General features: G+C 55.6%; 2 protein-coding genes across 4 annotated transcripts in view; both read left to right on the top strand.

The window, feature by feature from the left end:
• Podxl2 (podocalyxin like 2) overlaps positions 1–3,687 on the top strand; it is a 32,249-nt gene extending 28,562 nt beyond the window's left edge. The window contains exons 5-8 of the mRNA XM_052174292.1: positions 667–823; positions 1,207–1,268; positions 2,529–2,708; positions 3,268–3,687. Coding sequence (XP_052030252.1) covers positions 667–823; positions 1,207–1,268; positions 2,529–2,708; positions 3,268–3,477 — 609 coding nt within the window. The 3' untranslated portion in view covers positions 3,478–3,687. The remainder of the gene's footprint in view (positions 1–666; positions 824–1,206; positions 1,269–2,528; positions 2,709–3,267) is intronic.
• A 443-nt stretch (positions 3,688–4,130) lies between these two features.
• Abtb1 (ankyrin repeat and BTB domain containing 1) lies at positions 4,131–10,313 on the top strand. 3 transcript variants are annotated; one of them, XM_052174289.1, is made up of 12 exons: positions 4,132–4,453; positions 5,308–5,370; positions 5,443–5,498; positions 6,451–6,595; positions 6,730–6,889; positions 6,990–7,035; positions 7,253–7,369; positions 7,458–7,576; positions 7,697–7,795; positions 7,891–8,058; positions 9,440–9,640; positions 9,729–10,313. In XM_052174289.1, the coding sequence occupies exons 1-12, from the start codon at positions 4,398–4,400 to the stop codon at positions 9,933–9,935; spliced, it is 1,437 nt and encodes a 478-aa protein (XP_052030249.1). In that variant the 5' UTR covers positions 4,132–4,397; the 3' UTR covers positions 9,936–10,313. The 3 variants fall into 3 exon arrangements, with proteins under 3 accessions (XP_052030250.1, XP_052030249.1, XP_052030251.1); XM_052174290.1 differs by lacking the exon at positions 5,308–5,370 and having other exon boundaries at positions 4,131–4,453; XM_052174291.1 differs by lacking the exons at positions 4,132–4,453; positions 5,308–5,370; positions 5,443–5,498; ... (1 more) ...; positions 6,730–6,889; positions 6,990–7,035 and adding an exon at positions 7,042–7,169.
• The last annotated feature ends 4,751 nt before the right edge of the window (positions 10,314–15,064 follow it).

Genomic DNA, 15,064 nt, shown 5'->3' with positions numbered 1-15,064 from the left:
ACAACGTTTTTCATATGCAAGAGGGAGAAGCTACTGACAAGGAGCCAAGGGCAAAAGGAGAGGCTCTCACAAACAGCAGGCATGAGCCTGGAGGCGGCAGCCCGGCCTCTCTGCCACACCGAGTGAGTTCCTGTGGAGGGCTGGGCTGTTTCCATGTTACATTCTGTAATTATACTTGGCATGATCATCTAAACAGTGAGGCAAAGTCCGAGGGGAAAGCAGCTACCTCACCCACCCCACCCCGCTCCCCTGGCCAGTTCCCAGGGCACTCGGAGTCATCTCTATGGGCTTTTTCAAGTCCCTGCTGTAAAGGCACTAGCATCTCTCCCGAGGCTCAGTGACAGCCATGGTGGAATGACCAGCAGAGGAGCCTGCTGTCTTTTCCAGCACTGGACACTTGCCCTGGGTACGATGGCGACCCCATGATAAGGGGTTGTCCTCGTCAGTGGACAGGTCCACGTCCCCTCTCCCTGACTGGCTTTGGGGCTGGCTCACGCCTTTAACATGGTACTTGGAGATGGAAGTGAACCGACAGGCTGTATCTGCCTGTGCCCTGCTCTCTGCTGGCCCCGATCCCCCCAGGCTAGCCAGAGGGCCGTCTAGGCCTTTGGGACCTGAGATGAGAGCTACCATCCATCCTTGAGCTTGGCTCCTCTGAACCCCTAGGAAGTGTTTCGGCGGCACCGGGGACTACGGCTCCTGGCCCTGGTGGAGGAGGTGCTGCCCCGCCACCGCAGTGGCCACCGTGGGGACTGGCATATCTCTCTGAGCAAGCCGAGTGAGAAAGAGCAGCACCTGCTGATGACGCTTGTGGGAGAGCAGGGTGAGCGGATGGAGGCGGCCCGCCACAGGCCACAGCCCGCGTGGGAGCCTCAGGAAAGAATGGAGGGGGCTGCGAAGCTTGGAAACCCGACGGGTGTGCTAGTGCAGGGCTCTGGGGGGATGAGGAGACGGGTATGGGCATCGCACACTATGAAAGCAGGACCCTTGGGCTGCAGAGGGGACTTCTAGCATCATGCCCTTCATGTAGTTCCCAGGGGACCAACTCAATGGGGAGCAGGTCAGCAGGGGACATACAAGGCCCTGAGGTTCCCTGTGATTAGAAACAGAAGGGCAGCAGAGGAGCTCAGGCAGCCTGTCATAGAAGGGTTGGGTGGTGTGGAGCCACCCCAGGGTGCTGTGGTGATGATGGCATTTTTCCTCCAGGGGTGGTACCCACTCAAGATGTCCTTTCCATGCTCAGTGGCATCCGCAGGAGTCTGGAGGAGGTAAGTGTGTAGTGTGACATGACCTGGCAGCCACTGCAGCAGCCTCTACCACCCTTGACTCTCAAAGTGCCTGGAAGAACTTACAGCCTGTTCCAGGACAGGGGTGTGTGTCAGGGCTCTGGCCATCCCCAGACACAAAGAGGCTGTGCAGGTTACCACCCGAGCAAAAGGACTGCACACTCCCAGGCCACGGTGAGGGAGCAGCCATGGAAGAGGGACTTCAGTGGGATTGTGACTAACTGTCATGAAGAACATGGTGGAGGGGCAACAAGGCAGGCCCTGGCCCTACCAGAGCTTCTCCAGGGGAACCTGAGGTGTGGGGGATGTCAGGAACTTGAGACAGCCCTCCATAGTTAGAGGTGGCCCTGAGCACATGTGGTCTTCTGGCCCCTGCTGGGCTCCAGAACAGGAGGCTGGAGGTCAGACCCAGAGCTATCAGGGGCCTTGCTTGAGTACACCCAGGTAGCAAGGACCATGCCTGCGGATGGGAAGCCACCGAGCTGACTCCCAGATCTCTTGTCATGGAGCTGTGGACCTCCAGCTTTGAGCCTCTAGGTTCTTCATGATCTCCAAGTCTGGGCTCAGGAACACAGTGCAGGGAAGAGCCGGGAGCCTAGCCCCTGCTCCAGCTCACTGAGAGCACTCACCTTCCTCGGCTCCTCCCTTCACCTGCAGGGAGCTTTCCCACTGGGAGAGAAGCCAAGCCAGCCAGAGCAGCCCACAGTAGGGAGGAGGCACATGCCACCTGTGACCTTACCCCAGGGAAAGGGAAGAAGCTGGAGACCCCAGCTGTGGGCTGCAGTCGGCACCCCCACCGAGGCCCGTGATGCTGGGCCAGCCATGGATGGCCAGAGTGATATTACCTGACCCCTCTTCCTCTTTAGAGGAAGCTTGTTTTAGGGTTCTGACTTTGTGTGGTGAACCTGAGTCTCCCAGATGCCTTGTTGCTTTGTGAAATTGATGGCGACAGGTGTGGGGCTCCATCTATTTGGGCCATGACTGTCATGTCTCAGTGCTCTGCAAGGCCAGAGCTGGTGTATTCAAAGCTGGGTTGGTGCTGAAACACTGAGGCAGGGAGGGGGCCCAAGAAGGTGGCCACTGGGAGAGGCTTGGAAGTATTCTTGGATGAACCAATAGGGACTGAACGGTATGCCCCTCAGCACAGGTCCAAGTCCCAGGGCTGTCAGGGGCTCTAACTCACCCTTGGAATGCTAGCTCTCAGGACTTTCCTGATGCCTGGTCTCATACCCCCACCCTCAGATTGGCATCCAGAACTACTCCACCACCAGCAGCTGCCAGGCACGGGCCACCCAGGTGCGCAGTGACTACGGGACCCTCTTTGTAGTGCTGGTGATCATTGGCGTCATCTGCTTCATCATCATTGTGCTTGGCCTACTCTACAACTGTTGGCAGCGCCGGATGCCCAAGCTGAAACACGTGGTAAGTAGGCCAGGTAGGGCTTGGGAATGAAGGGCAGAGTGTGGCTAGTATCAGCCAGTGCTACCCAGCAGCCTCACCTAGAAATCTGTACCAGCTCACGTGTGCTCAGTGCCAGGCTGGGGCCTCCATCTACCTCTCTCTGAGCCTCCATCTACCTCTCTCTGAGCCTGGTACTAGGTCTTCGAGGAGATACACAGTGAGGGGGTGTAAGTCTCACCAAGGGGTCCCTCTTCCCCAGCCCTTCCTAACCCCAGTGCCCCATTCTGCGAGGCCTGAATTCAGCTGCCCCCTCTCCAGTCTTAGGAACACAAGAGAAAGTGGGCAGGCCCTGCTCATTCCGCCCTAGCTCACGTGCTTTGAGTTTCGGGCTGTCTCCTAAATAATGCGCTGTTGGAAGGGATCAGGTGCTACGTGGGCGGAGAAGGGGGTGCTTACAGGGTTTACCGTGTAGAGGTTAGGTTTGAGCTGCAGGCACGTTGTCCTGGGCCTCAAGGGGGTCTCTGGGGGCGTGGCGTGGCCAGCCACTGTGCGCACCTAGCGCTCTCTCCTGCTGCTGCAGTCGCATGGTGAGGAGCTGCGCTTCGTGGAGAACGGCTGCCACGACAATCCCACGCTGGACGTGGCCAGCGACAGCCAGTCGGAGATGCAGGAGAAGCAGCCCAGCCTGAACGGTGGGGCCATCAACGGCCCGAGCAGCTGGAGCGCGCTCATGGGCAGCAAGCGCGACCCTGAGGACTCGGACGTGTTCGAGGAGGACACTCACCTGTGAGCGCCGGGCCACGGGCGCGAGACTGCCCGACGCTACGGCTCCGCGCCCCTCCCGGCCCTCCACGCGGGCCACTACGCTTCCCCACCGCAGCAGGCGACCGCGGCGCAGCTCCCACCCCGCCCCGCCCGGCCCCGAGCGCTTGCCCGAGGCCAGCGCGCTCCCCGCGCCCGGACTCCATTAAAGCCGCCAAGACGCGCGGGCCGCTCCGCCTCCACGCCTGTTTCTTGCCTACTGAGGGCGGCACTCCAGGGAGTGGGTGGGAAGGGCCTGGAGGAGTAGGTGGGACACGGGAGGCTGGATGGGCGGGGTCAAGGGCTTGTGGGCGTGGTTAGGCATGTGGGAGGAGTGTACGGTCTTCTGGGTGGAATCCAGACGGGGTGGGATGAGCCTGAAGTAGGCCGGGAAAGGTCCTGGCAGGCGAGGCCTCGGCCTGATGGGCGGGACCTGAACCGGGCAAGACTCAGGACAGACACGCGCTGTTCAGGTTCAGTATTCCAAGCCTCGGGGAGGTTCTGTCTGAACAGAGCCCGAGTAATGTGGGCGGAGCCTGCAGCGGACTGCACGTCGGGTGGAGCTCTTCTGAGGGGGCGGGGTCTTGGTAGTGAGGTATATTCCGGGCAAGTGGGCGGAACCTGGGAGAATTGAGTTGTCCTCTAGACTGGTGGGCAGGATGAAGGCTAGAGGTCTCCAGAGGCCAAGTGGGCGTGGTTAAGGTTACTGGGTGGGGCCTTGGGGAGCGGCCTTCTGGATGCCAGGGCCGGGTTCGGGCCGGACGGTCCTCCGGGCGCCAGGCGCCGCTGCGGAGCCGCAGGCGGGCATAACTAGGCCGAGCCGCGAGGGGCGGGGCGGTGAGTGTTTACATCCGGCCGGGCACAGACAACTCCCGAGATCGCTCGGCCGGGGGTCCAGCCTCTTTCGCCATGGACACCAGCGACTTGTTTGCCAGCTGCAGGAAGGGGGACGTGGGCCGTGTGCGGTGAGGACCTGAAGTGCAGGAGGCGGGCAGGCGTCCGTAGGGCTTACTGGGCACGGGCGTGCGGTCGGGCCCCGTGGGGCTCCCGAAGCTGACCGAGTCCAGAGAGATCGGGCTCCAGGTCCCTTAAGGTGCAGGGAAACGACTCCTCTCCGTGAAGATTCCAAGAGACGCAGGCGCTGCTGGTGCAGCCAATTACGAGCCTGGCGCCGAGACCCTGGTCTCTGTGGGCAGGCAGGGAGGAGAAAGGATCCTGGCCCTTACTTTTCTTTGATAGACTCCTTTCTCCCATGGCCCTTCCTTCCAAATCCCCTGGTCCTCATCAGAGGTGTCCAGGCTGCAGCGCTCTCTGAAACCGTCCTTAAGTCTGTCCCCAATACCAGATGCCACCTCAGAGTTAATGATCCGTCCCTCAACTTGAGTGCAACTCTGAGAACCTCCTTGGGCTGCCGTGTTCCAGTGATTGCTTCCTGGTTCATGACCTCTTCAACATCTTATCAATTATTATTTTCACTTCTTTCATGGCTCTGCTCTGCTCCCCCTCCCCCAGTGCCTGCATCAGCTTTCTTCTGGCTTCCCTGCCATCATCTCCCCAGGCTGAATTAGGGGCCCCATCACTTTCTCTCTCCCAAATATTACAAGACCAAATTCTCAGCCTTCGGATCCAGGCTTGACCCCTGTCGCTGAAGCCATCACCCACCTCACAGTTGCAGACCCTTGCTAACCTGTGTAGTTCCAGGCCTTGCCCTTCACAGCGGCATCCCTAGCCCAGAGGGATGTGGCCTCCTTCCCCTTCCTGGTTGTGCCTCTCCCAGATCAGAAGCAATTCTGACCCAGGCTTTGAACTTCCTGCCCAGGTACTTGCTGGAGCAGCGAGACGTGGAGGTGAACGTGCGGGATAAATGGGACAGCACCCCTTTGTGAGTGTGAGCGGTGGGGTAGCTGGGTGGGCAGGGTGGGCTTACCCTGCTGACAGCCTCCCCCTTTCCTAGGTACTATGCCTGCCTCTGTGGGCATGAGGAGTTGGTGCGCTACCTGTTGGCGAATGGTGAGAGAGGGTCAGGGTCTGACTGTCAGCTCCGAGACCTTGCTCCATGTTTGTATGCACCCTTGATTTCTTGTTAACTCCCTAAAGTCAACAAATGGTACTCTAATCCTCTATGCACTCTCTCACGTTATCCTTGACACCCAGGCCAGTTCTGGGGCTGCCTCTTGTACTGTACCACCATTGGTCTGCTAAACTGACTCTCTGACCTCTGTAGTTGCAGGCAGGAGGATCTTTCCACAGCCAGGCTAATGGGATTGTAAAAGTATTTGGGATAGAAGCACTTGGGCACGGTGGCTCACACCTGTATTGGGACAGAGGAAAGCTGAGACGAGGATTATCTTAAGTTCAAAGCTAGCCAAGGCTACATTGTGAGACCACTCAACTCCTCTGGCCTTGCCTTCCTTGGGTCTCCCACCTGCTGGCTGCCCATCAGCACTTGGGCCCTTAGTGCCCCACTAGACCGACCCACCTCCTACCTCAGGGTCTTCTCAGTTGCAATACTTCCAGTACATTTCCCAGTTCTTTCAAGTCCCTGTACTCAGCCACCACACTGGACTTCACAGCCTCTTCATGTGGCAGCCACCGCCATAGTCACCCTTGGTTCTGTTTTGTAATAATGGCAGCTGTCACATAATAAACTACTCATGTGCCCTACTAGTGTAGGTTCAGTTGGGACAGGGATCTGCTAGTCATCAAGAGGGCTGTTTACAGGGTCAGCCACCCCATCTGTTCTTAGCTGCATAGAGTCCCATAGTGACATATGTATTCATGAATATGCCTACATCTAAAGTGGACAAATTGTATGCCCTTGGCTTTCGCCTGGGGCACCTTGGCATGGATGGGCCTCTAGGGCTTCTGGGCCCTACATGTTGGAGCTGGGGAGGAGGGGAGACCAGAGATCTCCTCAGACTAAGTGTCTCCTTGACTCTGACTGATGACCATTGCTTCTTAGGAGCCCGCTGTGAGGCCAACACCTTTGATGGAGAACGGTGTCTCTATGGAGCGCTGAGTGACCCTATTCGACGGGCACTGAGAGACTACAAACAGGTCACTGCGTCCTGTAGAAGGCGGGATTACTATGACGACTTCCTGCAGCGGTGAGCTGGGGGCAGGGCTTGCAGCACAGGTGGGGTTACTGTGCACTCAGTGGGTTTAGGTGGGTGGGTGTGCTGAGTGGTCTCGGGGTACCTGCAGTTGTCCAGATGATGCAACCCTTCCCGGATTTTCCCAGGCTTCTGGAACAGGGCCTCCACAGCGATGTGGTCTTTGTGGTACATGGGAAGCCGTTCCGGGCCCATCGCTGCATCCTCGGTGCCCGCAGTACCTACTTTGCCAACATGCTGGACACCAAGTGGAAGGGCAAGAGCGTCGTGGTTCTCAGGCACCCCCTGGTCTGTCCATCTGCCCTGGGGGAGAGTGCCAGCTTCTGGGAGAGCAGTTAGTTCATGCTGAGCAGTAGCCTCTGACTTTCCCTTTCTACTCTGCCTACAGATCAACCCGGTGGCCTTTGGGGCTCTACTGCAGTACCTGTATACAGGTGACTGACCGACCCCTTGGGCTGGGACCGCAGCACACCCAGGGTGGCCCAGAGCTGATGTCACCTTTGGGGAGAAGTGTGCCCGCATGACTTAACCTGTGAGAGAGAACAGGTCCCATCTACAAACTGAGCAGGTCTTAGGTCCTTCTGGATGAGGAAACCGAGGTACTAAGTAGGAATCACTCTCAGGTCCTGACTCAGCCCCCTAACCCTCCAGGCCGCTTGGACATCGGCGTGGAGCATGTGAGCGACTGTGAGCGCCTGGCCAAGCAGTGCCAGCTGTGGGACCTGCTGGACGACCTGGAGGCTAAATGCGAGAAGGTGTCTGAATTTGGTGTGTACAGGGTCTCCGTCCAAGGTCTTTGGTTACAGCCTGCTTCTCTGGTCCAGCTCTCTAAGTCGCCACTGTCCTCTCCCCCCAGTGGCTTCCAAACCTGGCACATGCGTGAAGGTGCTGACTATTGAGCCCCCTCCAGCAGATCCCCGGTTACGGGCAGACATGGCACTGCTGGCTGACTGCGCCCTACCTCCTGAGCTGCGGGTACTGAAGGGCATGCCGGCCTGGTGCACAGGAGGGGTGTCTAGGGATGGGGCTGTGAAGGACAGGTTCCACAGAGCTGGGGTCCCCCTCCTGCTCTGAAGGGTACCTTTCCTATACCAGGGTGACCTTGGAGAGCTGCCCTTCCCATGTCCCGATGACTTCAGCAGCTGCCCTGATATCTGCTTCCGAGTGGCTGATTCCAGCTTCCTCTGCCACAAGGTACCTGTCCTGTTCCTGTCCACACTGCTCAAGTCCTGGTTAGCTCCCTGGGTGCAGATTCCAGCCCTGGTGCTTTCTGAACTTGCTTTCTTTAGGCTTTCTTCTGTGGCCGCAGTGACTACTTCCGGGCCCTTCTGGATGACCACTTTCGAGAGAGCGAGGAGCCCGCGGCCTCTGGAGACCCCCCAGTTGTCACCTTGCATGACATCTCCCCGGAGATCTTCACTCACGTGCTGTACTATGTCTATAGTGACCATACGGAGGTGAGGTGGCGCCCAGCGGGAGGGGAGTGGTGAATGGAGCCCTGGACTCTCTGCCCTAGGGTTGTCATAGTCCTTGGGTCATTCCTGCCCTTAGCTGTCCTGGAGCTCCTGAATCAGGTCTGTGGGTGTCTGTAGACAGTGCCAACAGTTCCCTCTGTTGGTGTGTGTGCTTGGCAGTGAAGCGGGGCACTATACAAGAGAGAAGTGTGTTTTCTATTGGGTCTGAGGGGCGAGGTGGCTTGCTGGGGTCCCAGGTGTCCCACAGATCTTCCCTCAGAAGGTAATGTTTTACGGCTGGTGGGCCATATGGTGTCTTCACGGCTCTTCAGCTGAGAATGCTATTCTCCAGGAAAGGTCTTTGTAGAAATGGTGGTCCTGATCCCCTCCCCCAGACTGGGGCTCCCCCTTCCCATTTGTCCTCTACAACCAAGATGGAGCCACAGGAATGCGTGTCCCCACCATTTCCTGTTGACCCCAGCCCTGGCCCTCTGGCTCCCTCCATCCTGTCCCCTCTGTACTAGGTTTTGCCACCGGCCTTCCTTCTGCCATTTTCCCTCACTGCCTTTCTCACGGCCTGCCACTCGCTCTGGGGTTGAATGTGAAATCTGTGTCACAAGTTCCCTTCTGAGGAAGCTTCGTACCCCAAAGACATTCTTAATAGCTCAGAGTGGGGATTGGCCTCTGAACGTGGTCTAACAGTAGTTTAGTCTCTTGTGAGCTATGTGATCTTAGGCAAGTTACATACCTACTCTGTGTTTTAGTGTAGAATAAATATGTTTCCTTGAGTCTTCTGCATTTGACCAAATGACCAGAGGATAGTTAGATGGCATGGTGACAGCCTGAAGTGTGGTAGCAAAGTCCCTCTACATTTTTCCCCCTTGCTCAGTCCCTGGACCACCCAAGGTCAGGCTGAAGCTGCACCATTGCTCTTAGCCAAGTCCTAGCTGTCCCATCCTCTAAATTGTGTGGTCTTCCACAGTTGAAGGAGCCATGCCCAAGCTGTGGGCTGGAATAGAAACCTCCAGCTCACTTTACTTTCTTGTAAGTCTTTCAAGGCCGGCATGAGTTCTCTACTCCACAGATGTGGGGACTGAGGTACAGAGGTGAAGGGATTTTCCTGGAATCCCACAGCTGCATGGGGATAGCTCAGGTCTATGCCTGAGCCCACACTGCTTCTCCTCAGAGGCCTGTAGCCCTAAAGCACTGGCCTGCCTGAGGCATGGAACCCTCTCCCCTGAGTTTCTTCTGTCCCTTGCACCCTCAAGGACCTCGACCAGGCTCCAGAGATATGATTCTCTTGTGTTTCCACTGAGGTTTCCTCCCCGGGCCCTGGGAGCCCTTGGTGAGCACTGGTGTCCTGTTGTCCCCTTTCGTGTCGCAGCTGCCTCCTGAGTTGGCCTATGATGTGCTGAGTGTGGCTGACATGTACCTTCTTCCCGGCCTGAAGCGGCTGTGTGGCCGCAGCCTTGCCCAGCTGCTGGAGGAGGACAGCGTGGTGGGCGTTTGGCGCATAGCCAAGCTGTTCCGGCTGGCCCGGCTGGAGGACCAGTGTACTGAGTATATGGCCAAGGTCATAGAGAAGGTGGGCAGGGGTGCAGAGAGGGGAGCCTGTGAGGGTGGGATGCAGCCCTTGCTGGGATGCAGCCCATGCTGAGCCGGCTTTTCTACAGCTGGTAGAGAGAGAGGACTTCGTGGAGGCAGTGCGGGAAGAGGCAGCCACCGTGGCAGCCCGGCAGGAGACAGACTCCATCCCACTGGTTGATGACATCCGCTTCCATGTGGCCAGCACGGTCCAGACCTACAGTGCCATTGAGGAGGCACAGCAGCGACTGCGGGCACTCGAGGACCTGCTCGTGTCCATTGGCTTGGACTGCTGAGCCCTTCCATCTGGCTGCCCCGCGGCCAGGGCTGCCACAGGACAGACATGCGCAGTGTGTGCATGCAGAACTGTTGCTCTTGCGTGCTTGATGGCATTACAGTGGGCAGAGAGGACTCACTGGGTTCCTGGGGACCTCACAGGATGTTCTTGGGATGAGCCTCCTCCTCCAGTGCATAAGGAAGCCCCAAGATTTGGGGCAGGCACCACTCAGGGAAAACTGGGGTACGGTAGGCTTTGAACTTAGTCCCATCTCCCCCAGCACCCTACCTGCTCCCTCCTGCTCTCGCCCAGCCCTGGCTGGCTTCGGCTATTTCCATGTACAGGGCTGGGCAGGAGGTAGGGAGTGTGTGGCAATAAAGCTTGAATTCACTCTGGGGACCTGAGCCTGTGTTGGGGTACAGCTTGGGAGGGCTGTGTGCCCAGTGCTAGACCGCTGTCAGTGCTTGTCACCCAACAGTGCCATAGATCTCCCCACCTTTGTGCCTGCCCTTTCCTAGAACTTTCTAGATCATTTCCCTCTTCTTCACCAGTGCATTTCCATTTGTTTTGCTCTCGGGTGTTGGTCTTTTGGGGGAAGACCTGAAGCTGCCAGCTGGGACAGGTTGCCTTCAGTCAGGGTTGCTGGCCATGTTGCAAAGGTGGAAGGCAGTTCGCCAGAGCTGCCACAAAAGAAGGGAAGCCAAGATGGAGAGTGGGTCTCACTGGCTCTGCCTTTGTACCTGTCCCTACCTGCCTGAGTTCCTGCTGAGTTCCAAACTGGGGGATGAGTGTTTAGGTGTGTGGTCATCTGAGAAGGCTTAGGGCCACCTCGGGTTTGTGGTGAGCCAGGGTGTTTACGAAGAATATACAGGAGCCACCTGGGGGGAGGTGCCAGCCAGGCTGGGGTGTGACAGTGACTTGCATCTTTAGGCTGTATTTTGAAACCACACGGACAGGATGGGGACACAGGCCACACACAGCCCAGGATGTGTGGACTTCAACTTCAGATGGTAAAGGAAAAGTTTTAAATTACTGTGCATTTCTTCCCATGTGTGATTAATTATTAAGTCAAGTCCATCTTCTGTATAGATGTTATTTGAAATTAGAAAGCTTCCATCTCTCATCAGACATTAGTAATACGAGCAAAGGGATTTTCCATGCCCTGGGATCCATATTCTCCACCAGGTTCATCGATGCAAGAGCAATCAGGTTGGTCCCCGAGGAGCCAGGCCATGGGTCAGAGTGGGCACAAGTTCCCCAGACACTGTGCATGTGCCCACTTCTTCCTCTTAGTATGAGGCAGAAACCCTCCTGCATACTGCAAGTAGGAAACACCAGCCTTGTTACCAGTTAGGCAATGCCATCCTGCCTGCTCTGCCCAGACAGTGGTTGTGAGCAGTTGAGATGTTCTCCACTGACGGCTGTCCCAACAGGCTGGCCTGGTGGGGCCAGAGGTTGTGGAGAGCAGGGCTCTGCGTGCTTCAGGCTGTACAAATGAGAGATTTAGGGCTCCAGGTGACCAGGCTGGGGATTCATCATCACTTTGGGTGTTAGCTCACAGTGGCCTGGGTGACATGTAGGTTCTACTTGTGTGGCTGCCCATCAGCTGGCCAGACCCCTTGGCTCTGAGTCTTTCCAGTTAGAAGCCATAGGGAAGAGCCAAGTGGTGGTGCACGCCTTTAATCCCAGCACTTGGGAGGCAGAGGCAGGTGGATTTCTGAGTTCAAGGCCAACCTGGTTTACAGAGTGAGTTCCAGGACAGCCAGGGTTAAACAGAGAAACCCTGTCTTAAAAAAACAAAAATTTAAAAAAAAAAAAAAAGCCGTAGGGAAGGAGACTGTAGTGTTGTCTAGTGTTCGTCTTGTTATTCAATGTTTGGTGGCAGCACATGGTGTCCACTATCCCTGCAGACCTTGACCCTCAGGACCTGTAACCTTGTATGTGGCATGTCTTGTGTGCACCTTAGAAATGTGACGCCTCAGCTGTTGGCAGCAGCCAGGGTCACATTGGTGTGTAGCCTGGCAAGTCTGGAGTCCTCAGTCCTTAACACTGTCTTTGACTCAAGGTGTGGGACTCTTGCCCTGAAGACAGTTCTCAGAAGCTCCTTCAGTGACGATGGGGCCACAGTTTCTCTTCCCTGGTTCCTTCCAGGTTTAGTTGTGCCTCAGTCTCCATTCTCCACAGTCTGCACTTCCTGCTTCCAGTCCTGCCCTGGCTGCTCTCAACCTGATCAGCTGCCTTTGGCCCTGCCCCTTCTGCAACTCGGCCTGTGACCACTCACTCCTTAAGGTGTCTGTGGAATGTTCCAGATGGCTGGTGCTGACAAGGGAGTGGAGTTGACAGTTCTTTTGTTCATCCAAGCATACTTCAAAAGCAAACTAGTTAGGGTGACACACTGCTGCTCCCACCTCAGAGTCTTTAGGTTATTTATAGGAAAACAAACATGAGAACTTAACACTAATAGTAGTTGGGATTTTTTTTTTTTTAACAGATTGGTTTCTGTCTTAGTTTGGGTTTTACTGCTGTGAAGAGACAGCGTGGCAACTCTTTCTTATAAAGGAAAACATTTAATTGGGGCTGGTTTACAGCGTTAGAGGTTTAGTCCATTATCGGCAGGGCAGTGTGCAGGCAGACATGGTGCTGACATGAGTCAAAAGTTCTACATCTTGATCAGCATACTGTGTGCCACACAGCATTGCTTGAGCACAGGGACCTTAAAGCCCACCTCCACCCTGACACACTTCCTCCAACAAGGCCACACCTACTCTAGCAAGGCCAACTGCTAACAATGCCTCCTAATAGTGCTACTCCCTATGGGCCAAGCATTCAAACCAGAGTCTATGGGGTGTGGGGAACACTCCTATTCAAACCACCAGGGTTTCTTTTGAGACTGGGACTTGTACCCTGATTTCAAAACTGGCTATGTAGTCTAAAATAGGCCTGAACTTCTCCTTCTACCTCTCTCAAGTGTTCAGGATCAGAGAGGCACACAGCACCTGCCATACTTGGGAATTTTAACAGTATTTAACCCTACCCAGTGTTCCTGGAAAGAGGGTCCCTCATCTGTCCCAGGGCTGTAGCTTCTGAAAGAGGAACTTAGAGCCACAGCCAGTGTTACCGCTCAGGCCCAGAGTCTGAGACCGTGTAAACTCAACAGCACCCTCGGCACGGCATGCACCCCTGCTTACAGACCCAACAAGGACATTTGCACCAATGGGGGCCATACTCTGGCCATCCTTTATTTGTGTGAAGAATTCCATTTAAGCCAATAATCACAGCTTCTTGGCTGCCACCAGGGGGCACATGTCTGAGCACCAACGAGGGTGAACAGGTCCCTGAGATCTATTTGCCATGTGACCTGCTGAGCAGCAGTGGCCACGGAGGTGGCAGCTGATGGGGCACCATTCAGTAGCCCTGGTAAAAGTATGGTCTCAGCTTTGACCCTGCTAGCCATGGTATCTTTTGAGAGGACCAACCTGGTCCTATAGGACAAATACTTCTGCTCTAGGGTGTAGCCCTTCCCTCAAGGCCAACTGCCTTTATCTGAGGGGTGGGGTGTCCCGGGAGACTATCCTGTCCTGAGGGTTGGCCTGGCATAGGTGAGTATGGGGCATTCTGTTCTTTTGGGGTCTACAGTTCCTGGATTCCAAAGTCAATGCAGTTTTAGGGCAACGACTATCTCTGCACCTCTGAATTTGAAGTGACATGTGACTATGCCTGGGTACAGAGGTGAACTGCTGACACAGAGTAACACAGTCACAAAATGAAGGCAGAGGTGCAAGGCTGCTGCCCAACTTTCTTTGTGGGACAAAATGAGGAGTCGGAGCCTTTTAGCAAAAGAGCTTCTAAGAAGCTTTTGGAAGATGTGGAGGGATGGATCAGTATAGCTTCTGTATGGGGCTTTTAGAATGAAAAAAAAAAAAAACACCTTTTACTCGACAGTTTATATTCTGTATTTCACTTGTGTGTCAGAACCCAGGACTGGCACTCCCCTCCTGGGCTATGCCCTAGCTCTTTGGTTTATGTACTGAACATTTCAAGGTCTTATGCAGTCAGGGGAGGCAGCTGCTTTCTCTGATCAGGCATGGGCGGGCCTCTGAACCAAGTTTACTGGCTGTGCAGGTAGCTCCCTCTCTGCAGGGTTTGTGGATATACCTACGGTAGTCTCTCTTGGGTCCTTGAGGGGACTTCTGTCCAGGTCTGGGAAACAAGGGTGAAGGTCCCCAGGCCTCAGTCACTTTCCATGAGGCCTTGCTGTGGGGGCAGAGGGGTGTGTGGCTCTACCATAGCGGTGGTTGTAGCAAATCACTGAATTGTTGCATTTCCAACCAGCCACAAGAGCCCACCACCACGCATGCGGCCATGATGAGCCCTCAGCAGTCATGTATCATGTGAACCCTGCCTCCCTGGGAAGTAGAACCAGAAATCTAGAAAATGGGCAGTGAGCATCTTTGGCTGACAGGCAATCTCCTTCCCTCCAGTGATCAGTGTATATTTACTCTTCTCCTGTACCCCAAGATGGCTGTCACCTCGTGAGCAGTTTCATCCCATTGGCCAGGCCCTGGGGGAGGTGCCTGCCTCACTGCTCTGACTTTTGTTCTCACTATGCTGCCCTGTCCTCCCTCCCCCTCTCTGCAGGCTTGCATGCTGCAGGCTTGCATGCTGCAGGCTTGCATGCTGCAGGCTCATCTGGCAACAGTCCACCATGTCCCATGTCTCAGCTCCTCTTACAGCCCACTGGTGGTTCGTTTCCCTGTCTCCCCCGCTGTGGCCCACAGGCAAGGCGGTCCTAATGTAAAGAATTACTAGATGCAATCCCTAATTCCTGTTCTATTCTTTGAAAGGTACACGCCCAGAGGCCATGCACCTTGTCTTTCTGCAGGTACCCATCCATTCCCTCACTCCTGTGAACCGTAAGTCCCTGAGAAGAAGATATCCCTCCCACTGAACCTTCTGCAAGGCTGATCGGAACGTCAAAGGTTCTAGAGGAGCTGAGATGTTATTGGTCAAGAGCCTGATTACAATTTATCATGGGCTATCTTCAGCCTCTTTAATAGCCATTCCCTGCCTACTTCTGTATCTGAGCATCCTTGTGATTAATAGGCAAAACCCTCTGAAACGTGTTAACCTCGCTGGGCAGTGGCTTCC

This window comes from Apodemus sylvaticus, chromosome 2 (genome assembly GCF_947179515.1).
Source record: "Apodemus sylvaticus chromosome 2, mApoSyl1.1, whole genome shotgun sequence".
In the NCBI taxonomy this organism is placed as follows: domain Eukaryota; kingdom Metazoa; phylum Chordata; class Mammalia; order Rodentia; family Muridae; genus Apodemus; species Apodemus sylvaticus.
Note: the sequence above shows the minus strand (reverse complement) of the source record. Positions and strands in the feature narration are given on the sequence as shown.

Bases quoted from the DNA above. Each gene is read 5' to 3' on its own strand.
- Abtb1 (XM_052174289.1), top strand. From the start codon at position 4,398: ATGGACACCAGCGACTTGTTTGCCAGCTGCAGGAAGGGGGACGTGGGC. The intron at 4,454-5,307 runs GTGAGGACCTGA...CTTCCTGCCCAG, and splicing joins GGGGACGTGGGCCGTGTGCG to GTACTTGCTGGAGCAGCGAG. The intron at 5,499-6,450 runs GTGAGAGAGGGT...ATTGCTTCTTAG, and splicing joins GCGCTACCTGTTGGCGAATG to GAGCCCGCTGTGAGGCCAAC.